At 50.6% G+C, this 27,635-nt stretch overlaps 9 protein-coding genes and 1 non-coding gene across 10 annotated transcripts; 6 read left to right on the top strand and 4 right to left on the bottom strand.

Annotated features, from left to right (window-relative positions):
- Positions 1 to 509: 509 nt before the first annotated feature.
- Positions 510 to 2,574, bottom strand: BO79DRAFT_277689 (uncharacterized protein). Its single transcript, XM_025687836.1, has 4 exons — positions 2,187 to 2,574; positions 1,483 to 2,128; positions 685 to 1,425; positions 510 to 623 (listed from the first exon to the last, which is right to left on the bottom strand). The coding sequence occupies exons 2-4, from the start codon at positions 2,084 to 2,086 to the stop codon at positions 592 to 594; spliced, it is 1,377 nt and encodes a 458-aa protein (XP_025534412.1). The 5' UTR covers positions 2,087 to 2,128; positions 2,187 to 2,574; the 3' UTR covers positions 510 to 591.
- A 1,485-nt stretch (positions 2,575 to 4,059) lies between these two features.
- Positions 4,060 to 4,553, top strand: BO79DRAFT_222454 (uncharacterized protein; the record flags this gene model as incomplete). The annotated part of the gene is made up of 3 exons (XM_025683561.1): positions 4,060 to 4,213; positions 4,282 to 4,443; positions 4,501 to 4,553. 3 exons carry the CDS (start codon positions 4,060 to 4,062, stop codon positions 4,551 to 4,553), a joined length of 369 nt encoding a protein of 122 aa, XP_025534411.1.
- A 2,752-nt stretch (positions 4,554 to 7,305) lies between these two features.
- Positions 7,306 to 11,023, top strand: BO79DRAFT_260124 (PH domain protein; the record flags this gene model as incomplete). Its single annotated transcript, XM_025686393.1, has 4 exons — positions 7,306 to 7,321; positions 7,399 to 7,749; positions 7,808 to 7,965; positions 8,030 to 11,023. 4 exons carry the CDS (start codon positions 7,306 to 7,308, stop codon positions 11,021 to 11,023), a joined length of 3,519 nt encoding a protein of 1,172 aa, XP_025534410.1.
- An 819-nt stretch (positions 11,024 to 11,842) lies between these two features.
- BO79DRAFT_211840 (retrograde cargo receptor ERV46) lies at positions 11,843 to 13,872 on the bottom strand. The gene is made up of 4 exons (XM_025683090.1): positions 13,784 to 13,872; positions 13,408 to 13,700; positions 13,161 to 13,341; positions 11,843 to 13,094 (listed from the first exon to the last, which is right to left on the bottom strand). Exons 2-4 carry the CDS (start codon positions 13,598 to 13,600, stop codon positions 12,152 to 12,154), a joined length of 1,317 nt encoding a protein of 438 aa, XP_025534409.1. The 5' UTR covers positions 13,601 to 13,700; positions 13,784 to 13,872; the 3' UTR covers positions 11,843 to 12,151.
- Positions 13,873 to 14,486: 614 nt separating this feature from the next.
- Positions 14,487 to 17,065, top strand: BO79DRAFT_182788 (mRNA export factor mexA; the record flags this gene model as incomplete). The annotated part of the gene is made up of 3 exons (XM_025680246.1): positions 14,487 to 15,017; positions 15,082 to 16,641; positions 16,696 to 17,065. The coding sequence occupies 3 exons, from the start codon at positions 14,487 to 14,489 to the stop codon at positions 16,741 to 16,743; spliced, it is 2,139 nt and encodes a 712-aa protein (XP_025534408.1). The 3' UTR covers positions 16,744 to 17,065.
- Positions 17,066 to 17,389: 324 nt separating this feature from the next.
- BO79DRAFT_182787 (putative GARP complex subunit Vps53) lies at positions 17,390 to 20,302 on the top strand. Its single transcript, XM_025680245.1, has 3 exons — positions 17,390 to 17,599; positions 17,662 to 19,454; positions 19,514 to 20,302. The coding sequence occupies exons 1-3, from the start codon at positions 17,521 to 17,523 to the stop codon at positions 20,243 to 20,245; spliced, it is 2,604 nt and encodes an 867-aa protein (XP_025534407.1). The 5' UTR covers positions 17,390 to 17,520; the 3' UTR covers positions 20,246 to 20,302.
- A 430-nt stretch (positions 20,303 to 20,732) lies between these two features.
- BO79DRAFT_t255 lies at positions 20,733 to 20,850 on the top strand. Its single transcript has one exon. It is a non-coding gene; the product is annotated as a tRNA-Met (tRNA).
- A 620-nt stretch (positions 20,851 to 21,470) lies between these two features.
- BO79DRAFT_67287 (type I HSP40 co-chaperone YDJ1) lies at positions 21,471 to 23,273 on the bottom strand. The gene is made up of 4 exons (XM_025689581.1): positions 23,039 to 23,273; positions 22,900 to 22,969; positions 22,003 to 22,821; positions 21,471 to 21,942 (listed from the first exon to the last, which is right to left on the bottom strand). Exons 1-4 carry the CDS (start codon positions 23,072 to 23,074, stop codon positions 21,626 to 21,628), a joined length of 1,242 nt encoding a protein of 413 aa, XP_025534406.1. The 5' UTR covers positions 23,075 to 23,273; the 3' UTR covers positions 21,471 to 21,625.
- A 1,840-nt stretch (positions 23,274 to 25,113) lies between these two features.
- BO79DRAFT_211836 (cytosine deaminase) lies at positions 25,114 to 25,979 on the top strand. Its single transcript, XM_025683089.1, has 3 exons — positions 25,114 to 25,457; positions 25,527 to 25,792; positions 25,870 to 25,979. The coding sequence occupies exons 1-3, from the start codon at positions 25,299 to 25,301 to the stop codon at positions 25,889 to 25,891; spliced, it is 447 nt and encodes a 148-aa protein (XP_025534405.1). The 5' UTR covers positions 25,114 to 25,298; the 3' UTR covers positions 25,892 to 25,979.
- BO79DRAFT_204501 (uroporphyrinogen decarboxylase HEM12) lies at positions 25,890 to 27,306 on the bottom strand. The gene is made up of 4 exons (XM_025681791.1): positions 27,230 to 27,306; positions 27,134 to 27,175; positions 26,113 to 27,036; positions 25,890 to 26,061 (listed from the first exon to the last, which is right to left on the bottom strand). The coding sequence occupies exons 1-4, from the start codon at positions 27,282 to 27,284 to the stop codon at positions 25,991 to 25,993; spliced, it is 1,092 nt and encodes a 363-aa protein (XP_025534404.1). The 5' UTR covers positions 27,285 to 27,306; the 3' UTR covers positions 25,890 to 25,990.
- Positions 27,307 to 27,635: the final 329 nt, after the last annotated feature.

Below are 27,635 nucleotides of genomic sequence, written 5' to 3'. Positions count from 1 at the left end.
TTTTTGTTTCTGTCATTTTGCCTAATACATAAGAGTGAGGTTGAAGAAGTAATAGCGAGTTTGCATCTTCCTAGATCGATCCTGGATTGGCTCCTGTTTCGACGGTAATGTCAGCTTCTCCGGCCCACAGTCTTCGCCTACTGCTCTTGACTACCAGAGTTAGAGCGGTTTGGCAATGACATGGGCGTACGGTGAGTGTCATAGTGTCGAAACTGGTGCACCCTGGAGACTGGGATGGCAACTGAAGGAAATAGAAGGGAAATTGTAACAACTGAGCGAGGGGCTTTGTAATTTTCTTGAAGTACGGCTCACAATCGCCAATCAATGAGGTGAGCTTGGGTTGGCATACCTTCTTGCTTTCGACAGAGTGGAGAGATTTTTTTTCGTTTTGTTCATCTTGAGATCAATCAGAGACGTTCGTAAAGTATGTTGTTCAAATCGCAGCTGACATATGGGTGAAGCTGTTCTGATATGCCTCGTAAATCCTGAAAGCTCAAGATATTCAATCACCAAGGACAGACTGAGACGTATTCGATTTGATCAAGAAAGTCAGGTTCCGTCTCCTGCGGGGGTGAGGCCGGTTCAGGTTCCTCAGGAATTGGAGAAGGAGGTTTCACAGGGTGCTAGGAGAACACGATGTTAGCAAAGGGATACAAAATGACCTATCAAAGGAATTTCCTTGACTTGCCGGATCTTTCTGAGACCACTTCTCCGTGTGATTCTCTTCCACAACACAAGCCTGCTCGATCATCTTCGCCTTCTTGCGAAACGAGTATTTTGGAGGCGTGGCAGATAGCTTGAAGTCATTGGTATTCATGGCGAGCAAGGAAAGGGTCTTGGTTAGGTCCTTCTCCAAGATCTTGTCTGAATCGAATACGTCTTCGAAGTAACCACGGTTGGTATTTTCGTCGGACCCCTTGAATGGAACAGGCGTGGGCGGAGTGGACTTGATTCCGGCAATGGAGACTCTTGTTTGGGCCAGATGGCGCAGAAATCGGATATATGGCTCGTTTGCCGTTGGGGAGGGCTTGTGCGTCGTGAAAAGTCGAGCGACGTCACAGAATAGATGCACAGCTGGGAGACCTCTCGCCATACCTAGCCAAAGGGCCGTCTTGAGTAGCAGATCGAATGCGCCGTTTTCATGCTCAAAGTCCCATTTTACCAAATCGCCTACCTGGGCTATCTCTGCAGACAAGCGTGGAGGTGCAAGTCCCTGTGGTGGGAGCCAGCCCCATGCACGGGCTTTGTCTGGCTTGTGCACGCAGGTATAAGCCTTGTAGGCATGGAAGAAAGAGGTGAACACGATAGCAGAGTCCATATAACCTTCCCAAGAAAGTGATGCCTTGCATGCGTCAATCCGAAGTTGTTTGATACTCAGTAGAGCGGTGCGTTCCGTGGAGACGGGGAGAGGATTGTAAATTTTTCCTATGCTGCGTTAGGCTGATGGACTTCTTGCAGTTTCAAGTTGGGATTGCCACTCACTATCCTCCGTGTCCATTTTCATCGCAATCATGACATCGCTTTTGAACAGTTCGATGACCCGGATAGATGCTTCAAGCTGCTCACGAGCTTTGATAGGACTTGCACGCCGAGCATTGAGCCAGAAAACTGGTTTATCAGATTCCTTGCGTAAGAATGCTACCATCTTTCTTAAGACCTCAATCTCAGCCCCAAAATACGTCTCATCGGTTATGTTTGTCTCCTGGCGTTCGGTATCGATCTTGTTGAGAATCTGAGGGTATCTTTCGAGAAGCCATTCCTCTAGCTTCATCTGGGTGGCGTGCATTTTGTCGTCGCTTTCAAACAGCATGCTCAGAAGATGCTCGTAGGAACCTGGGAAAATATCTTTGAGAATACGAGGGAGTGAGTTAGAGACCTCATCGACAAAGCTTCCAGGATCAAACCCTCTGGTAAACTCTATCATCAGTTGGTCAAGGCTCTCATTCTCGGCCTCGATGATCTCCTCGGCTTTCTCTTCCACCATCGCACAGGTATCGGTGGGCTCATCAAGTACGATGTCGATCGGCTCGACGACCATCTCCTGAATCGGTGCAGAGACAAACGGAGAAGAACAGGTGATATCCATGGCGACAGTCCGACCAAAGCATACCGGAATTGACCTTATTTTCTGTGTTGGTTAGGTTTAAATTTGGGAGAGAATATGGTAAGAAGGTAGAATAACACACCAAGAGGCTACCTGTTATTGTCGAAGGTGCTGCGAACTTTCCAATCCTCTGGCAACCTACCCCGCAGACCAGGGAGGTGCTTTCTGAAAGTATTCACAGACCTCTAGTATGCTGGGAGGGATGAAGGCGATTGTGAAATCTCGAATGTTGGTCTCAGAAGGATTCACAACGGAAGAGAAAGGAGGTTTGAGTAGAAAGTACACAAGCAAACACGGAGTAAGCGAGAGGGGAGTGAATGGGAGCAGAAGCAAGTTCTGGCACGCGTAGTGAATGGGAGGCCCAGTGAAAACCAGAGAGTTGCATTGATGGTAGGGAAAGACACATTCTGCCCATCACTTAGCCCCAATAGTGCCATCAATTTGAACTGATGTACAAGGTTTTCTTTTTGATTTGGTTAATATCAGTGCCAGCTTACCAAAATATAGGAATGCTATAGTCATAGAATACCATGAAGGACCTGATATATTCAACCCCTCTCCTTCCTTTTTAGCTGTGTCATCTTAGAAAACCCGACCGGTATACCTTCTTTTATGAATTTTGCAGATGGAACAATATTATTTGCAGACAGCCATACAGTGCTAGAGAAAGGTTTCGATGGACTCCCACGAACCTCACCGTCCCAGCCGGTCAGTGGAGTGTGTACTTACGAATGACACCCTACAACTTGTGCCGAGTATCCTTCATATCACGGGATATCCCTGATAGGAGCATCCGCAACTAGGTGCGAGCAGGGAAGCTTGTGCGAATCCACATGAACATGAAGAGTGACAACTAAATCGAAGAGCTAACATCTCCAAGTCACGAAACTGGACCTGACGCTAGTATTCGAAGCTAACTGCGAGATTCGGTCCAGGACCCGGTGACATTTGATGCCTAAGGTGACATGAAGTTATAGCAAAGATAGTCTTCACGATATATTAAGCACAGTCGAACCATACCCACGAGTCACCGGGGTATGAGACATGATGGGCATATGACCAAATGGCAGATACGGAAAAACACTTAAGATGACCAGGTACTCAGATTAGCCCCTCCGATTCTTAGAATGCAAAATTTCGACTGGTTTAGCTCGATAAACACAACAAAGTGTTTTTCTGGTATTTACATTTTGCGGAAGGCTCATGTAGCCTTATACGTCCGATACCGGGGAGGTCAAACTTAAAGACCGATGAAATTTGCATCCAGTCAACGTACAAATGGGATGAATTTGAAGAATGTGGAAATGCATTTGCCTAGACATGTCATGTCGCTAGGGTTATATTACGAAGCCGTAGGTCAGAAGACCCTTTTGACCCATGAGAACACTTCAAGGCACATGACAGCCGACAGCTATGGTCTTGGCAGGCACGGCTATTTGACAGTATGAGAACCATAGCAATATCGCCGTTTGATAATCAATGTTTGGGGTTCCGACGTTCATTCCAGTTCGAGGGACCCTGTAGGATGTCTGATGTCTGCGAAAGGTCAGATACAGGCGCCCCTCCCCCTGAGTGGGGCTCGTACTGTGTGCCCTCAGAGATATGCTCGTAGAAATATTGATATAAAGCAACCGAAGTTAGTTAAGATGACTACACGCGATACACGGTCATCGAGGGTAAACCTATCACTGAGCTTGTCCTCAAGCCGAAACTCAATTGCAGCTGACTCCACAAAGTAGGGGGTGTGCTAAAGCAAGTGGAGACAGAAAGGGACTCCATCAGAGGTGAAACACAACAAGACTCATGTGGCAGAAGATCGCTTAGGACTTGAGGGTCATCTCTCTTCCATTATTATATCCTACTCTGTCCTCAAAAAGTACTGAGTCTTAGCTTGCCGTAAGGCGAAGGGGGAAAAAAAAAGCTGTCATACCTCACAAGCTAGGATTGATTGCATCATGACAACCGCAAGGCTGATCCTGCAATCGTGTCCCAATGAAATGCTTCAAGGGAGCGACGATCAAGCGAGTAAAATTCGTAAGCGGAGAAACAGGACGGAGGAGACTGGTTGGATCTTCAAGAAAATTATCGAACGCAGGACATGCCTACGTGGTAAGAGAAGCTTTCCCGCGCTGGACCCTACAGCTGAGGTCATGCTGCCGACATCATCTCTTAACCAGCAATGATCGCTGCTAGGAGTTTGCGCGTCAAGCCTGCGATCATCTTTGGAGAGCTCCGCAGCCTTAGCAGACTAAGAGGGGAAACACCCTGGCCGGTGGGTCGCGGGCTGGGGTTTGCACTACGGAGTGCGTACACCCTGTCGAACATCTCAAAGTATGAAAGTACGTGCTTCTAGAAAAAGATGTGATTTGATCGCTTGTTATGCTGACCAGCCACAGTCAACAACGAATCATCGGTGGCTTTGGTCGAGGGAGAGGATGCTGAGCAATAGTAGGCGTCTTATAAACGGGGCACATCCTGATTTACCGCCTGAGTTAAGGTTACATAACCTGCAGCATCATGAATAAAGTTGATGCTCTCTGTTCAACCCAGTCTGATAAGAGCAAATGCCGCAGCCACTTTGGGTGAGGCTAGAATTGCGGATAGCTGCTCTGCAGTGTCCCCAGCATCGCACTAACTAAGACACAGAGAGAAGGACCCTTGCTAATTGATTACTTTGCTCGGATAGCAGGGTACCGACAAACGACTAACGATACGTACCAACGCAGCAACCCCAGCCGCTTATAATTTTAGATTCGAACTAAACAAGTTCTTATTCTTAGCCTCGGACCTTAGCAGGGGTATAGGCTTTCGGGACTATTCCTGTCTCGATGGGCTTGGGCCGAGCTGGAACTGGAGATCCAGTCCGATTATTTCGGGTGAATAATGGACATTTATTGTATTCCGGTTATTTATAGTGTGGGAGAAGTCAAGTTGGGAAACAAGGAGCACAGCGGACTATCTATTAGTTGCTAACAGATGCAAGTAGCAGTCTAGTATTCAGTGAAGCTACCCGCCAAGATCATCTGATGCCGTGTGGCACGGCGGGCCTGTGGCAGTGCGCCAGTGGATTATTGACTCCCGAACCATTCCTCTTTCTGACTGTCGCCTTGCATTTCTTCCGTCCATAAGGGACAAGGGACACGACGACGCCTTTCCTGTCTCCATCCACCTCCATTCATCCATCCAATCGTACCATGATATATCTAGTCTAGTACTTCGCATTACGAGGGTCAGTCTAAGTTTTCCTCTGGCTGCTAGATAAGAGACCAGCGGGTACGATGACTGGTCAGACTGCACTTGGCGGGATACGTTGTCTCCTCTCCTCACCTCGTGGGTGAGAAACATGGGTTGATGAGCAGAGGCAAAAACAAAGGACGACCGGTGGAATTGGCTGGGAAGTGGCAGTCGCAATTAAGACATGCAGGACTGCGTTTCTATATTTGGCGAGATGGTGGGATGCAACCATAGGACTGACTTCTTATTTTGATTCACGGCATGAGCTGATTGGAGGCAGTGCTAGAGTCAGTTACGCGGGGGGCGTGCTTTTTTAGTGGAATAGACTGGATAATCCACCCGGCCATCCATGGGTTGCTCGGATGGCTGACTGACTGACCCGGTTGGGGCTTGTCCACGGGGGGGGGGGGGAATGACAGTAAATACTTTACTCAATAATACCACATAGGTGTCCATTACTTAGTTACTTACTTCTTTTCTGATGACTGTTATTCATTTATTTTTTATTATGTATATTACTATAGTGTCATTTTATTAGGATTGTTTCTCTTTGATTACTAGCGAATTCGGTTCGCCTGTCCTATCTACTAGCGACCCATTTATTGTCAATTTCATCTCTTGCAGCAAGCCAGGCAACAACTAATATCCCAGGTATTACCCCGTACTTCGTTAGTTGACCTGCAGTTATTTCTTATGATCCATGCCGATCTCATTGGAATGACTTTTGGGGGAGATTGAAGCAGCAGGGGCAGGGGATCGGAGTTTGAAAAAGAAAAAGGAAGAAAAAAAAGAAAGAAGAAAAGAAAAGGGCAGCAAAAAGGAAATGCGAGACTGGTGGCCCGTCCGTCTGGGACCATCTTTAGTCTAAAGGAGGCACATTAGTTTCAAGTTCAATTTGTAGCCACATGCGATGACGCCAGCCGCCAGGCAGACAAGCCGGGCCAGAACCACTTTTGCGGTACCGTAACACACAACACACACCATAACTTACCCAGTATTGACCCGCAGGTCCATCCAGCATGACGGATGGGTATCTGCGGCTTCGTCTTCACTTCTTTTCCCTCTCCCTGTCATTTGCTATACACTGTTCGTTACTACGAGAATATTCTATTCTATGTGACATCTACTTCTTACTCTCAGTCTCTCCATTCGGAATATTAACAAACAAATAACAACAAATAACACCCCAGATCCACTCTCCTTCAATTCAGATCTCAAAGGAGGAAAGAGAAAACAACAAGCCGACCCTACTATAAGTCCGGTAACACTTGTTACACTCACAACATTCAAGACCCACGCCTTAGGCTGGGTAAGTAAGTTGATCGTCCTTCAACGCTCGTCGGCTTGTGCTTCCTTTCACTGATCCTCTATGCTTCCTTCTGTCCAGCTTTGCCCTTTTTCTCCCTCATTTTATTTCCCTCTCTGTCGCCTCACTCGCTCTATCTATATCTCCTCTCTCCCCCTGCCTCTCCTTTCCTTCACTTTCCGACTCATTCCCTTCCGCTTTCTCCGCCATCGAAACCTGAGACATCAAGTGGTCTAGTCAGGCGCTTGCAAAGCTGACTTTGCGCCATCATCCGCCATCTTGGCACTTGTTCCAGCATTGCCGCGGTCTTATTTGCCCTTCCGCTCCTGTCTTTCGTTTGGGCGCCTCCCCCCAGTCCCACCGGAAACTTGATGGAATCAAACTTCCTGATCTAGTATTGGCGGGTCCGGACACATTGTCGCTATCTCCGTGCGGAGGAGCTGGACTCAGTACTACACACTTCTTCTTTCTTCTTCTTCGCCGACTCTTTCGCCTCTCGTTCTCTCCCCATTTATTCCCGTAGCGGCACTACTCGGCCCCAACCCTTCCGCGCAGTCTGCATGTTCGTTGTGTAACACAAATCCTACTTTTTCGAGTGAGCTGGAAGCCGGTCTTCTTCAGTTCTATTGTCTCTTTGGGCTAAAACCCCAGTTTGGCCATCATGGGTCGCTCGCGTGGTAGGTCATTAGCATATCCTCTTATACTTCCCATACAAAATGCAGATGACGGTGATTGACACCCCTTGCGCTCCCAGTGCTTTCTCTTATGTCGGTTTTCGGGGGATCGTCCCGTAAAGACAACCTCAGCCAGCATCACCGGACATCGTCGGCCTCGCTCACACTGAACAATCCTCCGCGAAGAGTAGACACACCTTCTTCGGATACCCCCTCGCCTCTCGATGCTTCGCCGATAAGCGGGACTCCACATGTCGAACGACGGGTAACATCGCGGCCGGAGTCGACGCTGTTCTCTCACAATCCTCCGCTGCTGGAGTTCTCGCAGGATACCCCTCCAGAGCTCCAACCAATCTTTGGATATCTGAACAGCCATGCCAACAAGCTATACCACGAAGGATATTTCCTTAAGTTGAACGATCTGGACATTCGTGGGTATCCCGAGAGCTTGTTATCGTCCAATGTCGTACTAATTACAATACATCGCAGATGGCCGTCCCTGTGCTGATCGCCAATGGGTGGAATGCTATGCGCAGCTTGTCGGGACCGCTCTTTCGTTATGGGATGCCGCAGCGCTGGACGCCGCAGAAGAGTCGGAAGACGTCTGCCCTACTTTCATTAACCTGGCTGATGCTTCAATAAAGATGGTAAGATGATGCAATCTCGGATGTTGCAGCACTTGATTCTGATTATTAACTGTCGCTGGTCTAGCTTGAGACTCTGCCAACGAGAAACCAAGGAGCGCAGTCCCTGAAGAACATCTTGAGTATATGTTCCGCTGGTCAAAATAGATACCTTTTGCATTTCAATTCCTTCCACTCTCTGACGCAGTGGACCGCAGCCATACGACTCGCTTTGTTCGAACACACGTCCTTATATGAGGCATATACGGGTTCGATCATTGCGGGCAAGGGTAAAGGTCTCAACAGTATTAAAACCATTCTGGATCGCCACCGTTACAAACACGAGGATTGGGCCCGCGTGAGATTCGGGGCAGGCACGCCCTGGAGACGGTGCTGGTTTGTTATCACGCCTCCGAATGAGAAGGAATTCCAGAAAGCGCAGAAGTCAATAAAGAAGAAGTCGGCGTATGATCGAGCACCCAGACTGATAACTGGCGACATCAAATTCTATGATACGAAGAAGACCAAGAAAGCGAGGCCTATTGCGACCATCACGGATGCATACGCCGCTTACGCCATCTATCCCCAGTCGAGGGCGTTGATCGAACAGTCGACCCTGGTCAAGATCGAAGGAAAGATTACGGTTCACTCACAAACAGAGTCGACAACCGACGGGTTTGTCTTCGTCATGCCCGAAGTTCATCCAGCGGTTTCTGGGTTTGAGATGATGCTCCGATTTCTCGTCCCTACATTTGACACGTTCAACCTTTATGGGCGGCCCACTCGCCTTATTGCCGCCACCAACCATATCAAAAGCATTATGTTTGCCTTTCCGAACCAAAGGCGCTATGGCTATCTTGATATTTTGGATATCTCCAGTCTCATGCAGACACCAGGAAGTCAGGATTGGAGCGAGGCGGAATGGAGACAGCAACTCAAGGAGGCTACAGCGCGTCGCATGGCGGCTGCTGGAAGCAGGACGAGCAGCATCTCTGCAAGTAAGCCACGCTTCAGGTCCACAATGCCGAACAGACAATCCAACGGCCGCACCATGACGCATCAACGCAACTGCACTTCCCCGGTGAACCGGCTAGATTCTAACCAGTCCAACGATGCTGTTGCGCCTGGTGCCCCCAGTGATGTTTCCATCTCTCCAATTCATCATAGTAGAGGCTCTTCGGACACGGCTGGATTTGCTTCCATCAGAAGACAAGCGCAAGCCGCTGAAGCATCCCCAGCATCCTCCGATCAGGAACTTGTGGCACGTGGCAGTGAGCGCCCTGGTACTAGCGGGGTAGACGACCACAGAAGCACCGGGAGCGACAGGCATCAGCAACTCGACCCCGACGATGAGCCGCTTGGACATCACTTCCGTTCAACATCCCCTCCATCTCCTGTAGTCCTGCCACCGGCCTTCACACACGCACCGGGAGAAATGCCCGCAATGCGACCTCAGCCTTCACCGGATTTGAGAAAAGCGACTAATAGGATGTCTGACGCCACTTTGACACAGCTTCTCGCTGCCTCTGGAAGCATGAATCTGCTTGGCGCTTCTTTCCCTTCGGGCAGCCATGAAACGATCAAGGAGTCCAACCAACCTAGTCCGCTAACTCCTAACACTAGCTCTGATCAGCAGGGTGCGCCATCGCTTTTATCAGATACAAGCGAGAAGAGAGCTACTCTCCAGGAACAAGGGCCACCGACGCCTGAAGATCGTCCAAGTAACTTCGGCCCGCCGCTCACTTTGCCGAAGAGAGCAAGTCTTCGTTTAGATACAACAAAGGCTGTAAAACGGAAGCCTCTGCCTACGCATCAGATCCGAGAATCCGATGCCGCAAGTGTTGCAGGAGAGCCTAGCTACGAGGACCTGCGCCATACTGTTGATGAAGAGGTCCTGAACTGGGTCGGCTCCCGCCAGTTCTCGCTCACTTCTCCTGATAAAGAGAGCCACCAAGATGAGGAAAGCATATATGATGACGCGTCTGCAACTTCTCCCGATTATGCCAGTACTCGGGGGTCTATCTACAGCAAGCGCTCGGTTAGGTCAGTCACTAGGCCCAGAATGGGAGTCATGAAAACCGTGGGATCTGGTCCCCCGAGACAAGACTTGGTCATCGGTGATGCACATTACACCGTTGACGAACCCAAACTGGAACCCAGTGCCGATATCCCCAGCATCGACTTTGGGCCGACCTTAACTTATCTACCTACGACTGGGCGTCCCAGTACGGGCGATACTCTGAAGAAATCCACACACCAGAGGAGCGACTCAAACTCAACAGAAAAGCAGTTCTCTTATCAGGCAGAACGACAGCATTCAAGGTCTCCGAGTAATAACATGATGTGGCAGCCGGGTATGACTGCACCCCGTCCGACCACTCCAGGCAGGCTTACAGCGGAGCAATTCGTGCAACAACGATCAGCCCCAAGTCCCCCAATCACCACCCATAACCGAACTCTTTCCTCTACACCACCGCCCCCTCGCCCTGCTTCCGGGGACTGGACCAATAATTCTCGACCCCAATCTCACTTGTCTGGCAATCGAGATGCACCGCCTCGCCCACGTTCCCGCGGGGCCAACAGCATCATGAACTACAATGAACTGTCGTCTCATCTTTCAGCTCGTGAACAGGAACACGTGGCTCGTATGACTGGTGCGCCTCTACTCGACATATCCAATGTCAACAAAGCCCAGCCGACCCCGGTTAACCCCATGGGTCTGGTGGGAGCGATTGATGCTCGTGAGCGCGAGAAGAAAACCATCCGTGAAGGCCTGTCCAACCAAATGGTACAGCATGCGATCGTGCAACGCCAGCAAAATTGGCAACAACAGCAGATGGCTTCCAACGCTTCCGCGGCTGCCTACAATCCGGGCAGTCACTATAGTCTATACAATATGCCCACGGCGAGCCGCACGTGGGATGCCCTCAACCAGCCATACCGGCCAGATGAACCCCGGCGCCAGTCTTGGTACGGACAATTCGCATCACAGCAGGCGCAAACTCCTCCAATCTACCAGCAAAACCCGCCTTATGGCCAACATCCAGGCTACTCTGGTAATGCCAGCACCCTGCATTACTAAACCTGTCATTTTCATCCCCTCCTTTCACATCCCATCTCCTTATGTCTATCCTACTTCAACTTCCTCTCCTTTGCGTAAATTCATGATCTAAACCCTTCTTTGCTTTACTTCATCTTGCATTAGCCCCGTGAGCTTTCTCTACATATTAGAGTTAGACGTTTGAACGCCTCAAAGGCTACCTGCTCTATATTTTGGACTTGATTGGGTGAAAGCGATCATTTTCATTGGGTTTACGGAGTATCTTCGGGAATGTTCCTTGTTTTGTCTTGCACGCATGGCATAGTCAGGTAGTATTTGTTGCTTTTTAAAGAGTGCAGTTGCACTCCTGGCATTGGGTGGCCATATCTCTTCCTCAAATCAAGAATCATATTTTTTCTGCCTCAAGAATGTGCTCAACAAACAATTCAAAGGGAATAAAAAGTAGAACGGAATGACCCGACCAGTGAACGTAGATTATAGTCCCTTTGTTCATGGTATTCCTTCAAAATTCCAATACTAAGAATGGCCTTAGGGCACAATGAGACTAAGCCGTACTAGTAGTCAACCAGGACCAATCAAATGCAACAATAGCTGAAGCTAGTACTTTGCTTAGTGTAGTGGCGTTTACGAAGGACCAACATCCTAGCAACTTCTCAATTAATCAATCAATCAATCAATCAATCAATCAATCAATCAATCAATCAATCAATCAATCAATACACAATCTGTAGGCAGGTAGTACCCATGCAAAGGCTGTTATACGTGCTATGTGTCTTATGGAAACAAAATCAAGTAAACCAAAATAATAGTACCAATGATATAGAAGGCAAAATAATAGGTGTATCAATGTGTTTTCCCCCGACCAAGATCAAAATGGATCAGAAATGCAATCAATGTAGGTGAGTAATAAATGCAACGCCTGAACTTCCGGAGTTCTCCCTTTCATCCGTCCTTTCTTGCTCTTTCGCTCCCCCTGTCTTTCTGTCTGGCTTCTTGCCCCTATACTCCATACAACGCTCTCCATGGGGTCTGTTTGTTTTCTTTTCTGTCTTACTTTGTGTTTGTATTTTCGTTTCTGTTTAGTAGGTTGTGACTTTGGTTGTTCGGTTTACTTTTTCAATTCTTTTCGGATTTTTGCTTGCTCTACGCTCAGTTCGAGTGGAGCTTCTTCATCCTGCTGACACCCTCGTAGAGACCACGGTCTAGGGCTGCCGCGACGGTTAGGGTACCACCGATGATGGCGCACACACCAGTCAAGAAACCGGTGAAGGTTTTGGGACGGGCCTCCCGGTTGATGACCTTCATGGGGGAGATGTCGTAGTTAACGAAGACTCCAGGAATGCCGTTGGCGGCATGCAGACGCTCCTTGTGGCCCTCGTCGGAGGCGTCTCCGCCCATCAGCGAGCGCTTGTGCGACGTTACAGAGTACTGGTGCGTCTCGATGCTGCCCTCGGCACCGTATGCAATTCCGTGGGAGCCAAGAGGGGCCTGCTCATACGCGGAGTGGATGGAGGACGAGAACAACGGATCCCAACCCAGGGGAAGGTAAGAGGTCGACACCACCTTGACGAAGTACATGTAGTTGTAGCCGGGCTCGTTTGTCTCCTGCTTGGTGTTGTCCAGAGGGTTGGTGTGGTGGTGGTCAGTCCATTGCCAGCGATCAGAGAGCTCGTCGGGAAGTTGAGGTCCGAACCGCAGCTGGTGGATCTCGTGAGTCATGGTGTGTCTCTCAGATTCGGGCAATTCGGCGTCGAAGAAGGTTGCGAGGTCGTGGACGTGCATGTTTCCGCTGGTGAAACTGCGACCCGGAGCGATGTGGAAGTTACCGACCACCTTGTTCACACGGAGGACACCCTCAAGGCGGCAGCCCTCACGGCGTTGCGCATCGATGCGCTCCGCGTAGCCCTCAAGCTCGCACTGCTCAACGTTCTCGCCCTTTCCGAATGCCCATTGTTGCTGTGCATAGGCCTCACGGACTTCGTCGCAGGTGTTGCAGCATCCAGGTTTGCTCGCACCCGCGGGAGCAGTCGCGCCGTAACATTCACCGCAGTAATCAGGGTCGAGATGCTTGGCGCTCTCTTCCTTGGAGTGACTAGGAGAGTTTATAGTTAGCAGTGCAATTGGCGTTGGCAGGAGCCGGTTTGGAGTTGCAACTTACAGCTCAAGGGCCTTAACGTCGATGACGCGGCCTCCTTCTGCGGCAGAAGTAAGGCGCACCTTGTTGATACCGTGGACAACACCGGTCTGTTGCTCGCCAGAGACATCCATGACGTCCAAAGTCAGGAGCTCACAGGGAAGACGGGGGAAGGTTATGTTTAGGTGAATCTCCATCTTCTCGCCTGTTCGAAGGGTTCATCAGCAATCAAGTCATGACTAGCCGTCCAGCAATCACTAAGCTATCATACCTCTTGACTTATCTACCACCAGTTCGGGCATAACAACCACCCGCCTGTAGTCCACCCATTCACCCCACACAAGCCACAGGATGACCAGCAACGAGGCTATGGTGATGACACCTCCGGAGGTGGTACGGACGCGCGCATCCTCCACTGTTTTAGCAAAGGCATCTAGCCTTGTGAAACGCGATTTCGCCGGCATTTCTCTAATTGATCGACATGAATACGAAGGAGTGTTTGGGGATATAGACAAAGGAGCGTTGGTCCGACTAAAGACCAGCTAGTGCCCGCGGGAATGAAGCCTGTTGGAGAGAACCGTATGTAAGCTGAATAGTTCGAGGAAGGATCAATGAATGCAGAGGATTGAAGACGGGGGCAACCTTACGCGAACCAAGTCGGATAAAAAGATTGGACAAGCACGGGAAGTCGCGATTTGCGCACGACTGAGGACGATCAACAAGCAGACAGTCCTTGGGGAAACAGGCCGATGGAAGCTCCAGCTGTCCTGTTGATGAAGCGGAGAAACAACCACTCCTCCGATGGATGCCACTACCAGATCGGGACTAGCCGCGTAATAACCTCTGTCCACTTTGGTGCATCGGTATTGTGTATTACCGTCCGTGCCAAAGGACAGACTACAGCCTCTGATTGGTCAATCGCCCTGTGCCTGGTGCACAATCACGTGGAGGGCCTGCGCCCGGCCGCCCACGTGACTCTGCACAGCTTCGCGGGCAACTGCTTTTGGTGGTTCAACGTCACTTTTTCTGCGCTGACTCCGTCTTCTTGCTTCTCTTCCTCCCCTCTCATAACACTCCTCCCCCACATCGAGGTTCGCGGTTGCTTAACTTGAACCGTCCTCGACCTCTCACAAGTATCGCATCGGGTAATTCTCTCGCTACTTCGCATTTTCTTCTTCCTTCCTACGAAACCTCTTCGAATCGATCGTTGTATGTCTATTGATCCGATCTCGAACTACTAAAGGCGAGCAGCGCTCGTTTCGCCTCCACAACACTCAACATCTACCATCCCCTCCTTCGCCCTCTCTCCTCATACGAAAGATTACTACGAAAACTATCGCCTCTATCAAGATGAAGGGCGGAAAAGGTTCTCGCGGTCGCTCGGGGGGTTCGGATCGTGGAGGCATTCGCAAGCGGGGTGCTGCGACACGGGTCGATCGAGAAGGTGATCTGATGATGGACGCTGGCTCTGCACGAAACCGTGGAAAGAAGGGTCGTGGCGATTCCGGCCGGTCGCAGGCAGCGAACAAAGCCATGGATGCGATCCAAAAGGCCATTTCCAGTAACTCAGACACTCAGGCGAACATCCGACAAGGAGGACGGGGAAGTGGTCTGGAACAGGTTATTGTTCGTGGCTGGAAGCAAAGCAAGGCAGCTTCCAACCGTGACGGCGGTCTCGAATCCCTCATCGCCTTCCTCGAGAAAAAACTCAGCCCACCCGACTCGAAAGCTGGCACACGCGCAAGGATTACAAAGGTATGTGCAACACCAGAACTGGCGGTCACCGACATCAATTATCAGCTTCGTCCTCTCCGATGTGCTCTCGTTTGCAGGGGTGGTGCGTTCAGAACGACGATCGGCACTTTCTTAATCTCTCCTGGCGTTTGTTCTTTTGGATGAATGGCGCGGCTCGCAAGGTCCCTTATGCCTTACTAACGTTCATTAGTCGCGGGTTGAAGGCGACGCTCTTATCGTCTCTATTCGGCCAGAGTTGTTGGAAAGGATGCTTCAGCTCAATGGGTTTAGTTTTGCAGGTGCCCCTCTTACCACCGAAAAGTATGATCCATCTACTGGCGGATTGTTGGACCAGCCTATGCTGTCTGCCATGGCACAAAATGGCGGCACATCCTCTGCTGCCGAGACCAAGGCGAAAATGACGACAATTCTCGGCAAGCGCTACACCCAGCAAACAAAGTTACTCGATCTTTCGAAGTTGGGAACCGATCCGGATCTGTTGGCAATGGGAATCTTTGGCAGCACCTCTACCGAGTCAAAATTCTTCCCGGCACTGATGAAAGTTTGGGAGCTGAATTTCGACAATGCCACGGCGCGCCGAGAGGCAGTGGAGAGTGTCAGTCTCGCTCATAACCAGCTTGCCAACATCACAGCTGTGACGACATTAGCATCGACAATTCCCGACCTGAAAAATCTGGACCTTTCCAACAATGATTTTAAAGATGCGCAGTCCTTGATTGGATGGCGCTGGAAATTCCGGAACCTCGAGTTTCTCGACCTATCAAACACTCCTTTTAGCGCCGACCCTACTTTCAAGGATACCATGCTGAAGTGGTATCCCAAGCTCCGGTTCCTGAATAATGTCGAAGTCCGCACCGCAGAAGAAATAGCGGCGCAGAAGAAGACTCCGATTCCAGTGCAGCCACCACACTTCCAGGACGACTCTCAGATCGCAGAGAACTTCGTCCGGGCTTTCTTCGCGGGCTACGACAACGACCGAAGCGGCATTCTCAGCAGTGTCTACGACAACCACACTACGTTCACTCTCAATGTGAACACATCGGCTCCCAGGGCCCAACAAACAGAAACAGCGCCCTGGGATGCGTATATTAAGAAAAGCAGAAACCTTCTGAAGATCAGCCATCTCCCTGCACGCATGTCTAGGGTATATACTGGTGCGGAGAAGATACGCGAGTTGTGGACTAGTCTTCCGGCGACAAGACATCCTGACATTGCGACGCACCCGGAAGAATGGCTTATCGAGTGCTACCCCATCCCAGGTCTTCCTGATATTTCTGGACAGAGCTCCACGGGTGTTGGTGGTCTTCTCATCATGGTGCACGGAAAGTTCGACGAGATAAACGGGGCCAAGGTTGAAACGCGCAGTTTCGATCGAACATTCATCATCGGGCCCGGTGGTGGTATGGGCGGAATTAGGGTCGTCAGTGATCTTCTCTGCTTGCGAGCCTATGGTGGACACGAGGCATGGATTCCAGAGGTTGCACCAGCCGTTCCCCAAGCAGCACCTCCAGCAGTTGCGGCTGCACCCGCAGCGCCTGCGGCACCTGCAGCACTACCAGTAGCTATTCCGGGTGCCCCCGAAGGCTACGGCATGCCGGCGCCTGGGAAAGCAGACACACAAGTCCAGCAAGAGCAGCTAGTACTTCAGATGAGCTCTAATACTCGGATGACCCTTCAGTACTCTGAGATGGCTTTGTCTGGAAATGGCTGGAATATGGAGGCTGCACTGAAGAACTTCGAGGAACTTAAGGTGAGTCTAGAGTGTGTTCTTCACTTACAACCATGCGCTAATAAGCTTTTGCAGGCGCAGGGAACACTGCCTCCGGATGCTTTTCTACCCGCAGCAGTGTAATTTGACCAAGGAGGGAAGGGCCAATTACTAAAAGAAAAAAATGAAAAAGAAAAACGAAGAAGAAGATATACCAAATGAACGAGGAACAACTTTTCGAGCGATTCTCCTCCAGACTTAGTCTGGTCTTCGAATCCCCGGCTTTCGTCGGGAGGTTCCTGGTGGTGTTTGATCGGAGTCGACTGTCTCTTTATTTGTGATTTGCTGATGCATGGCTTGGGCGAATGGCTTCGGAGCTCGTTACAATTGCTTTAATTTTCCTTCAATGTATACTAAAAGACCACGATGATTTTCATGTCCATATAGACGAGACCTGCGGTACAAGGGGTGGTTCAATCAAACCAGAAACCTAGGATCGATTCTGGGGGCAATGACCTGCAGGTCGATGCGACTTGACCTATCCATCTATCTCTCTGAATAGCTTGTAGAATTGACCTTCATAAAAATAACATAAACGTTGGATTATCATGCGCCTGTCCTGTTTCCGACGAACAGACAAGAGCGATGACGAGGCCCGGCGGCGCGGGCAAAGCGCTAAGACTACAGAGCTGCCCGTGACTGACTGATTGACGGAGCCGGGCTGAGTTGTCGCCAACTTCCCGACCTGCGGCTCCGGCATCAACAACCTCCCCCGCGGACCTTACAGCTTGTCGTTTTCGGGTCCTGTTCACTCCTTTGGTAGCCTTCGCTCTTGGGTTTATGCTTACATGTTGAATTGGCGGATGCCCCCTAGCTGGCATTGCAGCATGTGTCTGGCGTTGACGCTCAGGAGCTAATGGAATGTCCGCCACTACTACTACCACCACCCCCGGCCAAATGCCCTCCAACGGGGAGGGCCCCCTCGATCCTTTGGACGCAGGTGAGGGCTGCCATTGACGACCTACCCCAGCAGGGAGCTTGCTAATAGATCCAATCTCGCAGCGGACTACGATCCGATCGACCACTTGAACTCAATCTTCTCCCACCCCTCCACCTTGTCGTCGGTATCCCAGGTCTCCCAGTCCCTCCGCGAATATGAGGATGAGCTCGACAACGATATCGGCGCACTGGTAGAGGACCAGGTCACTTCCAATGCGGAGAGTGTCGAGCGCATCCAGGCCGCCAAGGCCGACTTGACGGAGCTGTTCAAGAAGATTGACGATGTGCGCGACCGCGCGTCCAGGACGGAGCTGGCCATTACGGAGATGACGGCGGATATCAAGCAGCTGGACAATGCGAAGAAGAACCTCACGCTGTCGATGACGGTCCTGAAGAGACTGCAGATGTTAACGACAGCCTACGACCAACTGCGTTCTCTGGGCCGGACGCGGCAGTACCGCGACTGTGCTCAGCTGCTACAGGCGGTCATACAGTTGATGGCGCACTTCAAGTCGTATCGCTCGATAGATCAGATTGCACTGCTCAGTCGGAACGTTGCGGATATACAACGGGAGCTTCTGGAGCAAGTTTGCGAGGACTTCGAGTTGGCGTTCGCGAAAGGGGAAGTTGGCCAAAAGAGGCACGTGCTCTCGGAGGGCTGCTTGGTTATGGATGCGCTTGGTGATCACGCAAAGTCCAGGTTGGTGACCTGGTATTGCAACTTCCAGCTACGTGAATATCGCCAGGTTTTTAGAAACAACGAAGAGGCCGGGTCACTGGACAATATCTCACGGCGGTATGCCTGGTTCAGGCGGATTCTGAAGAACTACGATGAGGAATATGCGCCCATCTTTCCCGCCTCCTGGAGGGTCAACGAGATTCTGGCGAATGTTTTCTGCGAAGGTACGCGGGAGGACTTCAAGGGCATTCTCTCCCGATCGGTGCGCAACGGCCAGACCATTGATGTCAACCTGCTACTGTCCTGTCTACAAGAGACGCTGGACTTTGAGCATTCCCTTGAACGGCGGTTTGTCAGTCCATCTCGGCCTTCGACTGATACGTTCGCCTCGAGTGAGGCACCAGTCTTTGGTCAAGCCATCTCAGAGGCATTCGAGCCCTACCTGAGCGTCTGGGTTGAGGCCCAGGACAAGCAGCTGGCTGCGCTTATCCCTAAATACCGCCAACAACCCGCGAAGCCAGCGGATGAAGAATTTGACTCGCACATTGTTATATCCTCTTCCACCGACCTATTCACGTTCTACCGGCATTCGTTGCAGCAATGCGCGAAGCTATCTACTGGCGCTAGCCTTGCGGAGCTTGCGAAGGTATTTGCGAAGTATCTCGATCAGTATGCACAGGTCCTGCTCTATTACATCAGTGAAAGGCCTACGGGTCACACTCCCTCGAAGGTACCAGGTACCGAGGAACTTATCCTAGTCCTCAACACCGCGGACTATTGCTATACGACGTGCAATCAATTGGAGGAAAAGATCAAGGGTAGGCTCGACAAAAGTCTCAAACAGTCGGTGGACCTACAAAGTCAAGCGGACTCGTTCATGGGAATTGCTTCTGCAGCTGTTCGAGGGCTAGTGCGTAAGGTCGAGATTGACCTGGAGCCCTGCTGGCGGGAGATGCGCAACACACCCTGGAACCGGCTGGAGGGCGTAAGCGATCAAAGCTCCTATGTCGGCGAGCTAATGTCCAAGACGCAGACAAGATGCTCTGAATTGTTGCAGCTGCTGCATAAGCAACAGTATGCCCGCGCATTTGCAGACCATGTTGTGGAGCTGATATCGAACGTGTTCATTGCGACTGTCTTCCAGTGCAAGCCGATCGCGGAGACCGGTGCGGAGCAGGTAGGTTCACTGTCTCAGCTTAAATTGTAACGTCCATTGGAACTAACAGATGTTATCAGATGCTTCTGGATGCCTACACCCTCAAGACTGGCCTCTCGTCGCTCCTCCCCAGCCCCGCGCCAGCAGGTTTCGTAAAGCGCGTCAACGCCAGCTTTGCGAAGATCGAAGCCCTCCTCAAGACTCTCCAAGTTCAACCGTCTCCTCCTGAGGCCCTGGTCCAGGCCTACCTGGTCCACATCGCCGACCAAAACAACGCCAACTTCCGCAAGATCCTCGACATCAAGGGCATCCGCAGTCGCCAGGAACAAAACCACCTCTTAGAACTCTTCCAAATCCATCGAGCATCTGATCGCTACGCAGCGAACCTCCAGCAGAGCAACCCCATCTTGTCCGCCATGCAAGCCTCCGCGACACCATCCTCCGGCACCGTCTCGCAGGGCCTCGGTCTCGGCACCGCCGCAGCATCCATTGGCGCCTCCACCCGCTTCGACCCTACCATGCTCGGATCCGCCATCATCTCCGCCGCCAAAGACGGTGTAGATCGATTCGGGACGCCAATGAGCTCAGCCAACACGACTAACCTGACCCCAAGTGGTGGCGCCATATCCGGCGCCTTGACCAGCCCGGCCTCTACACCTGGACCGTTGGGTCAAACACAAACGCAAGGCGGAGAAAGCATCACCGCCGCAGGCAACCTGAACGAGAATCTGAAGAACATTGGAAAATTCTTCCGTCGGGATCTGGGTGGATTCGGAGGCAGGTTTGGACGGAGTGGTGATGATGGCAATTGATACTACTACTATTTTATGTATATTTTACAACCGTCTTAGCGAATAGCATATATCCTGTGTATTGACCCATTATTTGTATTATATTATCCGTTATATCTGTATCTTTATCTTAACTACGTCGATACCATTCATGAATGACAAACTCCTACTTACTCGGGCTATGGAACACTACCACTAGTATAACACCGAGCCATATATCTATACTTACCCACCACTAGGACCTAAATAATAAACAATCCGAATCCTACAAACAAACATATACTCTCACTCCACCAAGATACCACCAAAACCTAAACCAACAATCCCCAAATCCCCCTCCAAACTCATCATATAATACTACAAACTAACTCACCAAGTACATAAGTAGCTATTTGCCAACCCCATTCATTCCACACAGTTGGCCCGACTTCAAGACATACATACACATCCTGTTCCTCCCATGATATGGATATATACTCAATTTCTCTCTCCGCTGACATAACAACATGTCTTCATGGTGTAGTTGGTTATCACGTGGGTCTCATATCACATTCTTGAATATGACTAGGAAACATATAAATTTCCTGGATATCCCAAGGCCGGGAGTTCGAACCTCCCTGAGGACATTTCTTTTTGTTTTTGTTTTTTTCTTTTGCTTTTTGTTTTTGTGGTTTCGTTGTGGAGGGGTGTTTGCGGGCCGAGATATGTGGGTAAAGTAAATATGTAAGTTTGGTGGACTGTTGGGTGTTTGAGTGTTGTGTCGGGGGTAATTTTCTTTGTTCTATTTTTTCTTTTTTTTTAAATCTATTTTAATTCACTTGATTCTGGTACCTGGGGACTCTGAGAATTGGGAGGTAAGGGAACGAGGTGGGACGGTGTGATTATTGTTTAACTTATCGGGTTTGTCGTATCTATATGTACTCCCAGAGGTTGAAGGCATAGCCATAAGATTACTCTATCGCTACATGGACGTTTGAACCCAGAAGCATGATATACCCAAGCCGTGCTGTGTAGTCTATAAACTAAGAAACGCTCAATCCTCCGACATGTTTCCCCGGAGTCAAGGAGAAAAGAAGCTGACTCACATAACATCGTCTCTCATCCACTCATCAAATCCCAGAGGCCCCCATTCCCAATGAAAGAAAAAGGAAAAGAGAACATTATAGCATGGGAAACCACTGCGTGATGGCGGTGAGGATGGTGGAAAACGCATCCAACGAAAAGAAAAGAAATCTCCATTTCATCTCCCGAATCTTAGTGCAAACGCCATCGCAGAAATAAGTCATCGCACGAACATAACAGAACCGAGCAGTACCGGGGCCGAAACCCCTCACATGGTATCATAAGCGAATTTCATCAAGCCCCAGCACAACATCATCACTCCCCATCTAAACTCCCCGTTTACTGCGATGCGCACTGCACACGCTCAGCGCCAGGAGGAACATCATCGTCATCCTCGTCCATGGAGTTGGCGGCACCGTGTGCGCGAGCCTGAGAGGTCTCGCTGCCATCGATGTCCTCCAGCTCGAAGTCCTCGATCATGGCGTCCTGCGGGGGCTGGGACTGCTCCATGCGAGGAGGCAGGACCTGCTCGAGCAACTCAAGGTTCTTGAGCTGATCCTTCTCGGGGAACTTCACATCGAATTGGATGTAGAGGTTACCGAAGTCGTGGTGGCGGTAGGAAGGCATACCCTGGCCCTTGATAACCTTGATAGCACCTGCAGAGGGAACGTTAGACTGATGCGCCAAAGTCGAGGCTGGAGAGGGGAAGCACATACCAGGAGTGATGACCTCGCCTGGAGCGACGGTCACGGTCAACCACCGGTCATCAAGATGCTCAATGTTGATGGTACCACCGCCAAGAGCAGTGAGCAGGTCGATCTCGGCCTGGTAGAAGAGGTCGTCGTCCTTACGCTGGAAGCGAGGGTGGGGCTTCTGCTCGATCTCGAAAACGACGTCGCCGGGCAGAACACCGGGCATCTGGTCACCCTCGCCGCGGAACTCAATCTTGTGGCCGTTCTTCACACCACGGTCAACGTGGACGTGGAGAACCTTGCGCTCCACGGTGGTCTTCTTGCCGTTACAGCGCTTGCAGCGGTCCTTCTCACGGATGATCTCACCCTCGCCATTGCAATCGGGGCAAACGGTCTGGAATCGCTGGATCATGGGACCCATCTGGCGCATCATGGTCTTCATACCGGAGCCATTGCAGCCGGTACACGACTTGACAGCACCCTCCTTACCACCGCGACCATCACAACCCGGGCAGATGACGGACTTCTGAAGGGCCAGCTTCGAGACCTTACCGCGGTAGATATCCTCGAGGTTGACCTTGTGAACGTGGTGGATGGTGCGAGCCTTCTTGGGGCCCTGTTCACGCATGCCACCACCGAACATGCCACCGAAACCACCACCGCCGCCGAAGAACTGAGCGAAGAGGTCCTCGGCGCCCATACCACCGCCAGCACCGCCATGCTCAAGACCCTCCTCACCGAGCTGGTCGTAGAGGCTACGCTTCTGGGGGTCGGAGAGGGTTTCGTAAGCGTGAGACAATTCCTTGAACTTCTCAGCGGCCTCGGGGTTGTTTGTGTTCTTGTCTATACAGATATCGCGTTAGTAATGACCCCTAGCTATTTCATGAAAAGCAGCGCATTCGCGATGCAAGTCGTACTTACCAGGGTGGTACTTCAAAGCACCCTTCTTGTAGGCAGACTTCAGTTGGGCCTCAGAAGCCGTCGGGGCAACCTAACCGCCTCACCGTTAGTTTCTGTGACGTGCAAAACCAGCCAGACTTGGCGAAAACCCAGAACATACCCCCAAGATATCGTAAAACTTAGTTTCCTTGACCATTGTGATCTGTGTCTAGAAGAGAAAAAATTCGGAAGAGGAAAGTTGGGCGACGAGGAGAAGCCGAGGGAAATTAAAGAAGAATCAAGAACTTTTCGGAGGGACGAAACGGAACAATCCGATCCTAGAAAACCTTACACCGGGGTATGGAACAGGTTGAAACAAAGAGGGCACAAAACCAAGGAGTGTAGAGAAGTCCTTGAAAAAGAGGGAGGAGTGGAAGAGACGGGAGGGGAGAGGAGTCTCGAAGGCGTGAGGGGGATAAGTGAGAGGTGGAAGGAAGAAGGAAGAGTTGGAGAGAGAGAGGGTCCGTCCGGGTGATAATCAAAGCCAGGAGAGAGAGCCAGAGAAGAGAGAAAGCGGCGACAGGGCGGCGGCTGAGACACAGTGAGAGGGTATTGTATGTGTAATCTGATTACCAGGACCAGGCACCAATCGACCTTTGATTTGCCGCACGAGCACAGTGAAGTCCCGCCAAGAGTTTCGAGATTTGTGTATCAAATACCGGAGATACGATGGGGCGAAACTCCGGGAAGTATAGAAATGCTGGAGAAGATGAGCGAACTGCGCTTCAACTGGCCGGAACTGGAGTTAAATAAGAATATGGGGGGGGGATGAGATAGAAATCTGAAAGGATCAGATCTTAACACGAAAGGAGAGATCGTCGGATGCTTTTGAACAAATTGTCATGACCACGATGACAACGTCTCAGGCTGAATGGAGTTGTTCTCTTTGCTTCGACAAGCCCCGTCACCCGCAGCCTTCATGGCCCAAGCGCTCCTTCCGACTGCTTCGATGCGATTCTGTGTCCTTCCACCGCTTTCGCAGCCTTTCCATCGCTGACAATCGCCCTGGTAATTACCGGTTCGTGACCGTGGAAAAGCGTTGGTTGCATCCATTTTCTGGGTGTTTGACCAAAGGTGTATGTATGTATCATATCACCGGGACTTTCCCTTCTATCTCGTTCGATACTACTACAACATGGAGGGGTGGTCCTAAAGTAAGCTGGTCCTTATTCCACAAGTCGGTAGTATGCGACAGGGTCAGCCTGGGTATTACAGTCCAATTATACATAGTTCACGAGGATCTTCACACTAAAGTACTAAATGCTGTGTATTGTGTAGCATCCCTCCATCCACACTCACTTACTACTTAACACTCCCATCTTACATGTAAAAAATACCTACCCAGTATATTACAACTGGAAAAATCCAAGAAAGAAAAGTAAAAAAAAAAAAAAAAAGGAAACTGCAAAATTAAACTTTGACGTAGCCGCCCGGATCTGCCTTGTCTTGTCTCCAGGTCAGATTCTTTTCTTTTCTTTTGCCTCAGGCACCATAATTGTGGCGGGCGGTGGCTGATTGTCGGCTTATCGATAAGGAGAGGCGATTAGCCCGATGCGGAAGGAGGGGAAGAAAAAGCCTGTCGGGAATTTCCCCACCTGGAGATTACTATTCATTATTCCTCGCGATCGCTAATTGCCGGTGGGCTTCAGATTAACTGGAAAATGCCTGGTACGTATACTCTACGGTTTCTTCTGCTGTAGAGGCAATTCATTGTCCCGGGTACCAGACCACCAAGGAATAAAGTCAATTCTATGGTTCTTGCCATGACGGTGGAGCAAAGGTTCAGAGATTGATCTCTGCGATAAGAGGAGATAACTACTAGTAGATAGTGAGTGGCATGGGGGATGACCCCGAATTTATCAGCCACTGCTAGTTTGATCTTCTAACTTATTAGATTGTGAATGAATAGTTACAAGAAGGACTTTTCAGTCAGTCAGTCTGTATAGATCTAGATAAGATGTCTCATATACAATCAACTCATACCACATTAAGTTATAGTTATATACGAGACATGAAATGTCAAGCATCTGGCTTGCGCTTATGCATGTCGATCCCCAAGCACCCTCGAAAAGCACCTTATGCATGACCATAACCCAAGAAAGTCTATCACATGCACACATAATCAATGATTCTATTATCAATCAAGTACGAATGTAATCAACATCCCCTATCTCAATGACAGCACCTACTATCTCCCCTCTCATTATCATGGAGCTCCGCACGTTCAGCCCGATGCGGGTCAGTCCGGCAGTTAACCACACAGAGTTTGCTCCGGCTTGATGCTACCCCATCTTTTCTATCTATCTCTCTCTCTCGCGCATTACCCCTCCAATCGCTCTATATTCCATATCTCAATTACTGTACATCAAACACAAACCATCATGGAGTCTGACGCCGGATTCATCGCTGCTGTGGAAGAAGCCAAGCAAGGCGCTGCTGAGGGTGGTGTGCCCATTGGAGCTTGTTTGGTCTCCAAGGATGGCAAGATTCTAGGCCGCGGTCACAATATGCGCGTCCAGAAGGGTAGCCCGGTGTTGCATGTTCGTTGAGCCCATTACCTCTTCAAGTGGTCACTTGGCTCTGACTCATTCTAATTCCTACGATCATAGGCTGAGATGTCCGCGCTCGAGAACTCCGGTCGTTTGCCCGCTTCGGCCTACGAGGGCGCTACTATGTACACCACCCTGTCGCCGTGCGACATGTGCACCGGTGCTTGCATCCTCTACAAGGTTAAACGCGTTGTTGTGGGCGAGAACAAGAGCTTCATGGGTGGTGAAGACTACCTTAAGAGCCGCGGGAAAGAGGTTGTGGTTTTGGACAACGCAGAGTGTAAGCAGCTGATGGAGAAGTTTATGAAGGAGAAGCCGGAGCTTTGGTAGGTTTCCCATGCATCTCATTGGAATGGTCTAGATGTTTGTTGGAACGTAAGCTGACTGTGAGACGTCTTTGCAGGAACGAGGACATTTCCGTCTGAGCTTTGGAATTTCGTGAAGGTGTCAATGATATTGCTGGCTAGGCTCTCATGTACATAATCAAGAATTGGAAGCTAGTTCTGGTCGCATTGAGCCCCAATCTACACCGTCAGACGGTGGATCTCCTCGAAGAAGAACTTGAGATCATCCGGGTTGACGAAAGGAGTCACACCTGTGTAACATTAGCATTGTAGCAACTCGCCCAGTTGGTGGAGGTGCTTACCGTGACCCAAGTTGGCGATCCAGCCTTGCTTGCCCTTCTCGAAGCCCCGAGCCATAGTCTCCACAGCCTCGGTGATAGCCTCGCGACCTCCATAGAGAACACCGGGGTCAGCGTTACCCTGGATCGTCACACGACCGTTGGCAATGCGTCTAGCCTCAGCGGGGTCATGCAGCCAGTCCAAGCCAACAACGTTGTAGCCCGACTCGCAGAGATCCTCAAGACCGAACCACGCACCCTTCGCGAAGACAGTCATCGGGACAGGCTCCAGTCCCATCTCCTTCAACTTCTTAGGCAGATTCGCCGAAATGTGACGCAAGTAGGGAAGAGAGAACGACTTGAAGGCGGCCGGAGACAGCTCACCCGCCCAGGAGTCGAAGACCTGTACCAGCTGAGCACCAGCAGCAACCTGAAGCGCCAGGTATTCGACACAGATCTCGGCGATCTTCTGCAGGAGAGCCTGCGACTCCTTGGGGTACTTGTAGATCCACTTCTTCGACTGGACGAACAGCTTCGTGCCGCCTCCCTCCACCATGTAGCACAGCAGAGTCCACGGGGCACCGCAAAAGCCGATCAACGGCACACGACCCTGCAGCTTGTGGCGGGTGAGGGTAATAGCCTTGTAGACGTAGTCGAGCTCCGACTTGACATCCACCTCCTTCTGCATCACTTTCTCGTACTGTCCGTCATCGGGCGACTGGAGCGGTTCGGGGAAATGGGGACCCTTCTTGTCGACCATCTCAACCTGCATTCCCATGGCCTGGGGAATGACCAGAATATCGGAGAAGATAATAGCGGCATCGATGAGTCCGGCGTAGCGGTCGATGGGCTGGAGCGTCAACGTCGATGCGACTTCGGGGTCGCGGCAGCATTCGAAAAAGTCGCGGCCAGCCTTGGCTTCATGGTACTCTGGGAGGTAACGGCCAGCTATATAAGAAGCACAACATAGTCAGTTATCAGAGAGAATTAATTTACTCGAGTGTCAAAAGAGTGCAAAACGAGAAGTTTGTAGAGAGAGGCGTACCTTGCCGCATAACCCATATCGGAGGACGCTGGACTTTCTCGCCTGCAATGGTATCAGTCCCATGTCTTCGAATATAATGTTAGAGATCAAAATTACCCCTAGCTGCCCTCAGCAAGAGGTCGTTCTTCAATGGCTCGAATTGATGCTGCATTTTGATGTGGGATGTGGGAGTGATGGAGGGGACCTTGCGGAGGGGCTTGCGACATGCAAGTCCTGCCACCGTTCGCGGCCTCGGGCCGGAACTCGACTCGTCCTCCGTGGCTCAGGTAAGCTTCAATCTGTTCGAAAGCCTGGAACACATGCTTAATCTACTTCAATTGGAATGTTACGCAATTTGAAAATAACTATGCAGCGACGTGATGTTGCTTTCATTGTGATATGCTATATGTATTGAAGATATTCCTCCCACGCGCCCTGACAGCGGCAACCAATACAATGCCCATGGAATCCTTCACAGCCAACAACAGCCTCATGTACTACGCTCTTCTAGCCGCTACTTGTA

Source organism: Aspergillus costaricaensis (genome assembly GCF_003184835.1).
Source record: "Aspergillus costaricaensis CBS 115574 unplaced genomic scaffold BO79scaffold_53, whole genome shotgun sequence".
NCBI classification, from domain to species: Eukaryota; Fungi; Ascomycota; class Eurotiomycetes; order Eurotiales; family Aspergillaceae; genus Aspergillus; species Aspergillus costaricensis.
This window is presented reverse-complemented; position numbering and strand designations above follow the sequence as displayed.

Excerpts from the sequence above, each read along its gene's own strand:
- BO79DRAFT_182787 (XM_025680245.1), top strand. The coding sequence starts at position 17,521 with ATGTCCGCCACTACTACTACCACCACCCCCGGCCAAATGCCCTCCAAC. Across the intron at positions 17,600-17,661 it reads CCTCGATCCTTTGGACGCAG|CGGACTACGATCCGATCGAC; the intron begins GTGAGGGCTGCC and ends CCAATCTCGCAG. Across the intron at positions 19,455-19,513 it reads CGGAGACCGGTGCGGAGCAG|ATGCTTCTGGATGCCTACAC; the intron begins GTAGGTTCACTG and ends AGATGTTATCAG.
- BO79DRAFT_204501 (XM_025681791.1), bottom strand. The coding sequence starts at position 27,284 with ATGCAGCATCAATTCGAGCCATTGAAGAACGACCTCTTGCTGAGGGCA. Across the intron at positions 27,037-27,133 it reads GATATGGGTTATGCGGCAAG|CTGGCCGTTACCTCCCAGAG; the intron begins GTACGCCTCTCT and ends CTTCTTATATAG. Across the intron at positions 26,062-26,112 it reads GATCGCCAACTTGGGTCACG|GTGTGACTCCTTTCGTCAAC; the intron begins GTAAGCACCTCC and ends AATGTTACACAG.
- BO79DRAFT_67287 (XM_025689581.1), bottom strand. The coding sequence starts at position 23,074 with ATGGTCAAGGAAACTAAGTTTTACGATATCTTGGGG. Across the intron at positions 22,822-22,899 it reads TGCTTTGAAGTACCACCCTG|ACAAGAACACAAACAACCCC; the intron begins GTAAGTACGACT and ends ATATCTGTATAG. Across the intron at positions 21,943-22,002 it reads AGGCGAGGTCATCACTCCTG|GTGCTATCAAGGTTATCAAG; the intron begins GTATGTGCTTCC and ends TTCCCTCTGCAG.
- BO79DRAFT_211836 (XM_025683089.1), top strand. The coding sequence starts at position 25,299 with ATGGAGTCTGACGCCGGATTCATCGCTGCTGTGGAAGAAGCCAAGCAA. Across the intron at positions 25,458-25,526 it reads AGGGTAGCCCGGTGTTGCAT|GCTGAGATGTCCGCGCTCGA; the intron begins GTTCGTTGAGCC and ends CTACGATCATAG. Across the intron at positions 25,793-25,869 it reads AAGGAGAAGCCGGAGCTTTG|GAACGAGGACATTTCCGTCT; the intron begins GTAGGTTTCCCA and ends ACGTCTTTGCAG.
- BO79DRAFT_277689 (XM_025687836.1), bottom strand. The coding sequence starts at position 2,086 with ATGGATATCACCTGTTCTTCTCCGTTTGTCTCTGCACCGATTCAGGAG. Across the intron at positions 1,426-1,482 it reads GAAAATGGACACGGAGGATA|GAAAAATTTACAATCCTCTC; the intron begins GTGAGTGGCAAT and ends AACGCAGCATAG. Across the intron at positions 624-684 it reads GTCTCAGAAAGATCCGGCAA|CACCCTGTGAAACCTCCTTC; the intron begins GTCAAGGAAATT and ends GTGTTCTCCTAG.
- BO79DRAFT_211840 (XM_025683090.1), bottom strand. The coding sequence starts at position 13,600 with ATGCCGGCGAAATCGCGTTTCACAAGGCTAGATGCCTTTGCTAAAACA. Across the intron at positions 13,342-13,407 it reads GGTGGTAGATAAGTCAAGAG|GCGAGAAGATGGAGATTCAC; the intron begins GTATGATAGCTT and ends CCCTTCGAACAG. Across the intron at positions 13,095-13,160 it reads GACGTTAAGGCCCTTGAGCT|TCACTCCAAGGAAGAGAGCG; the intron begins GTAAGTTGCAAC and ends AAACTCTCCTAG.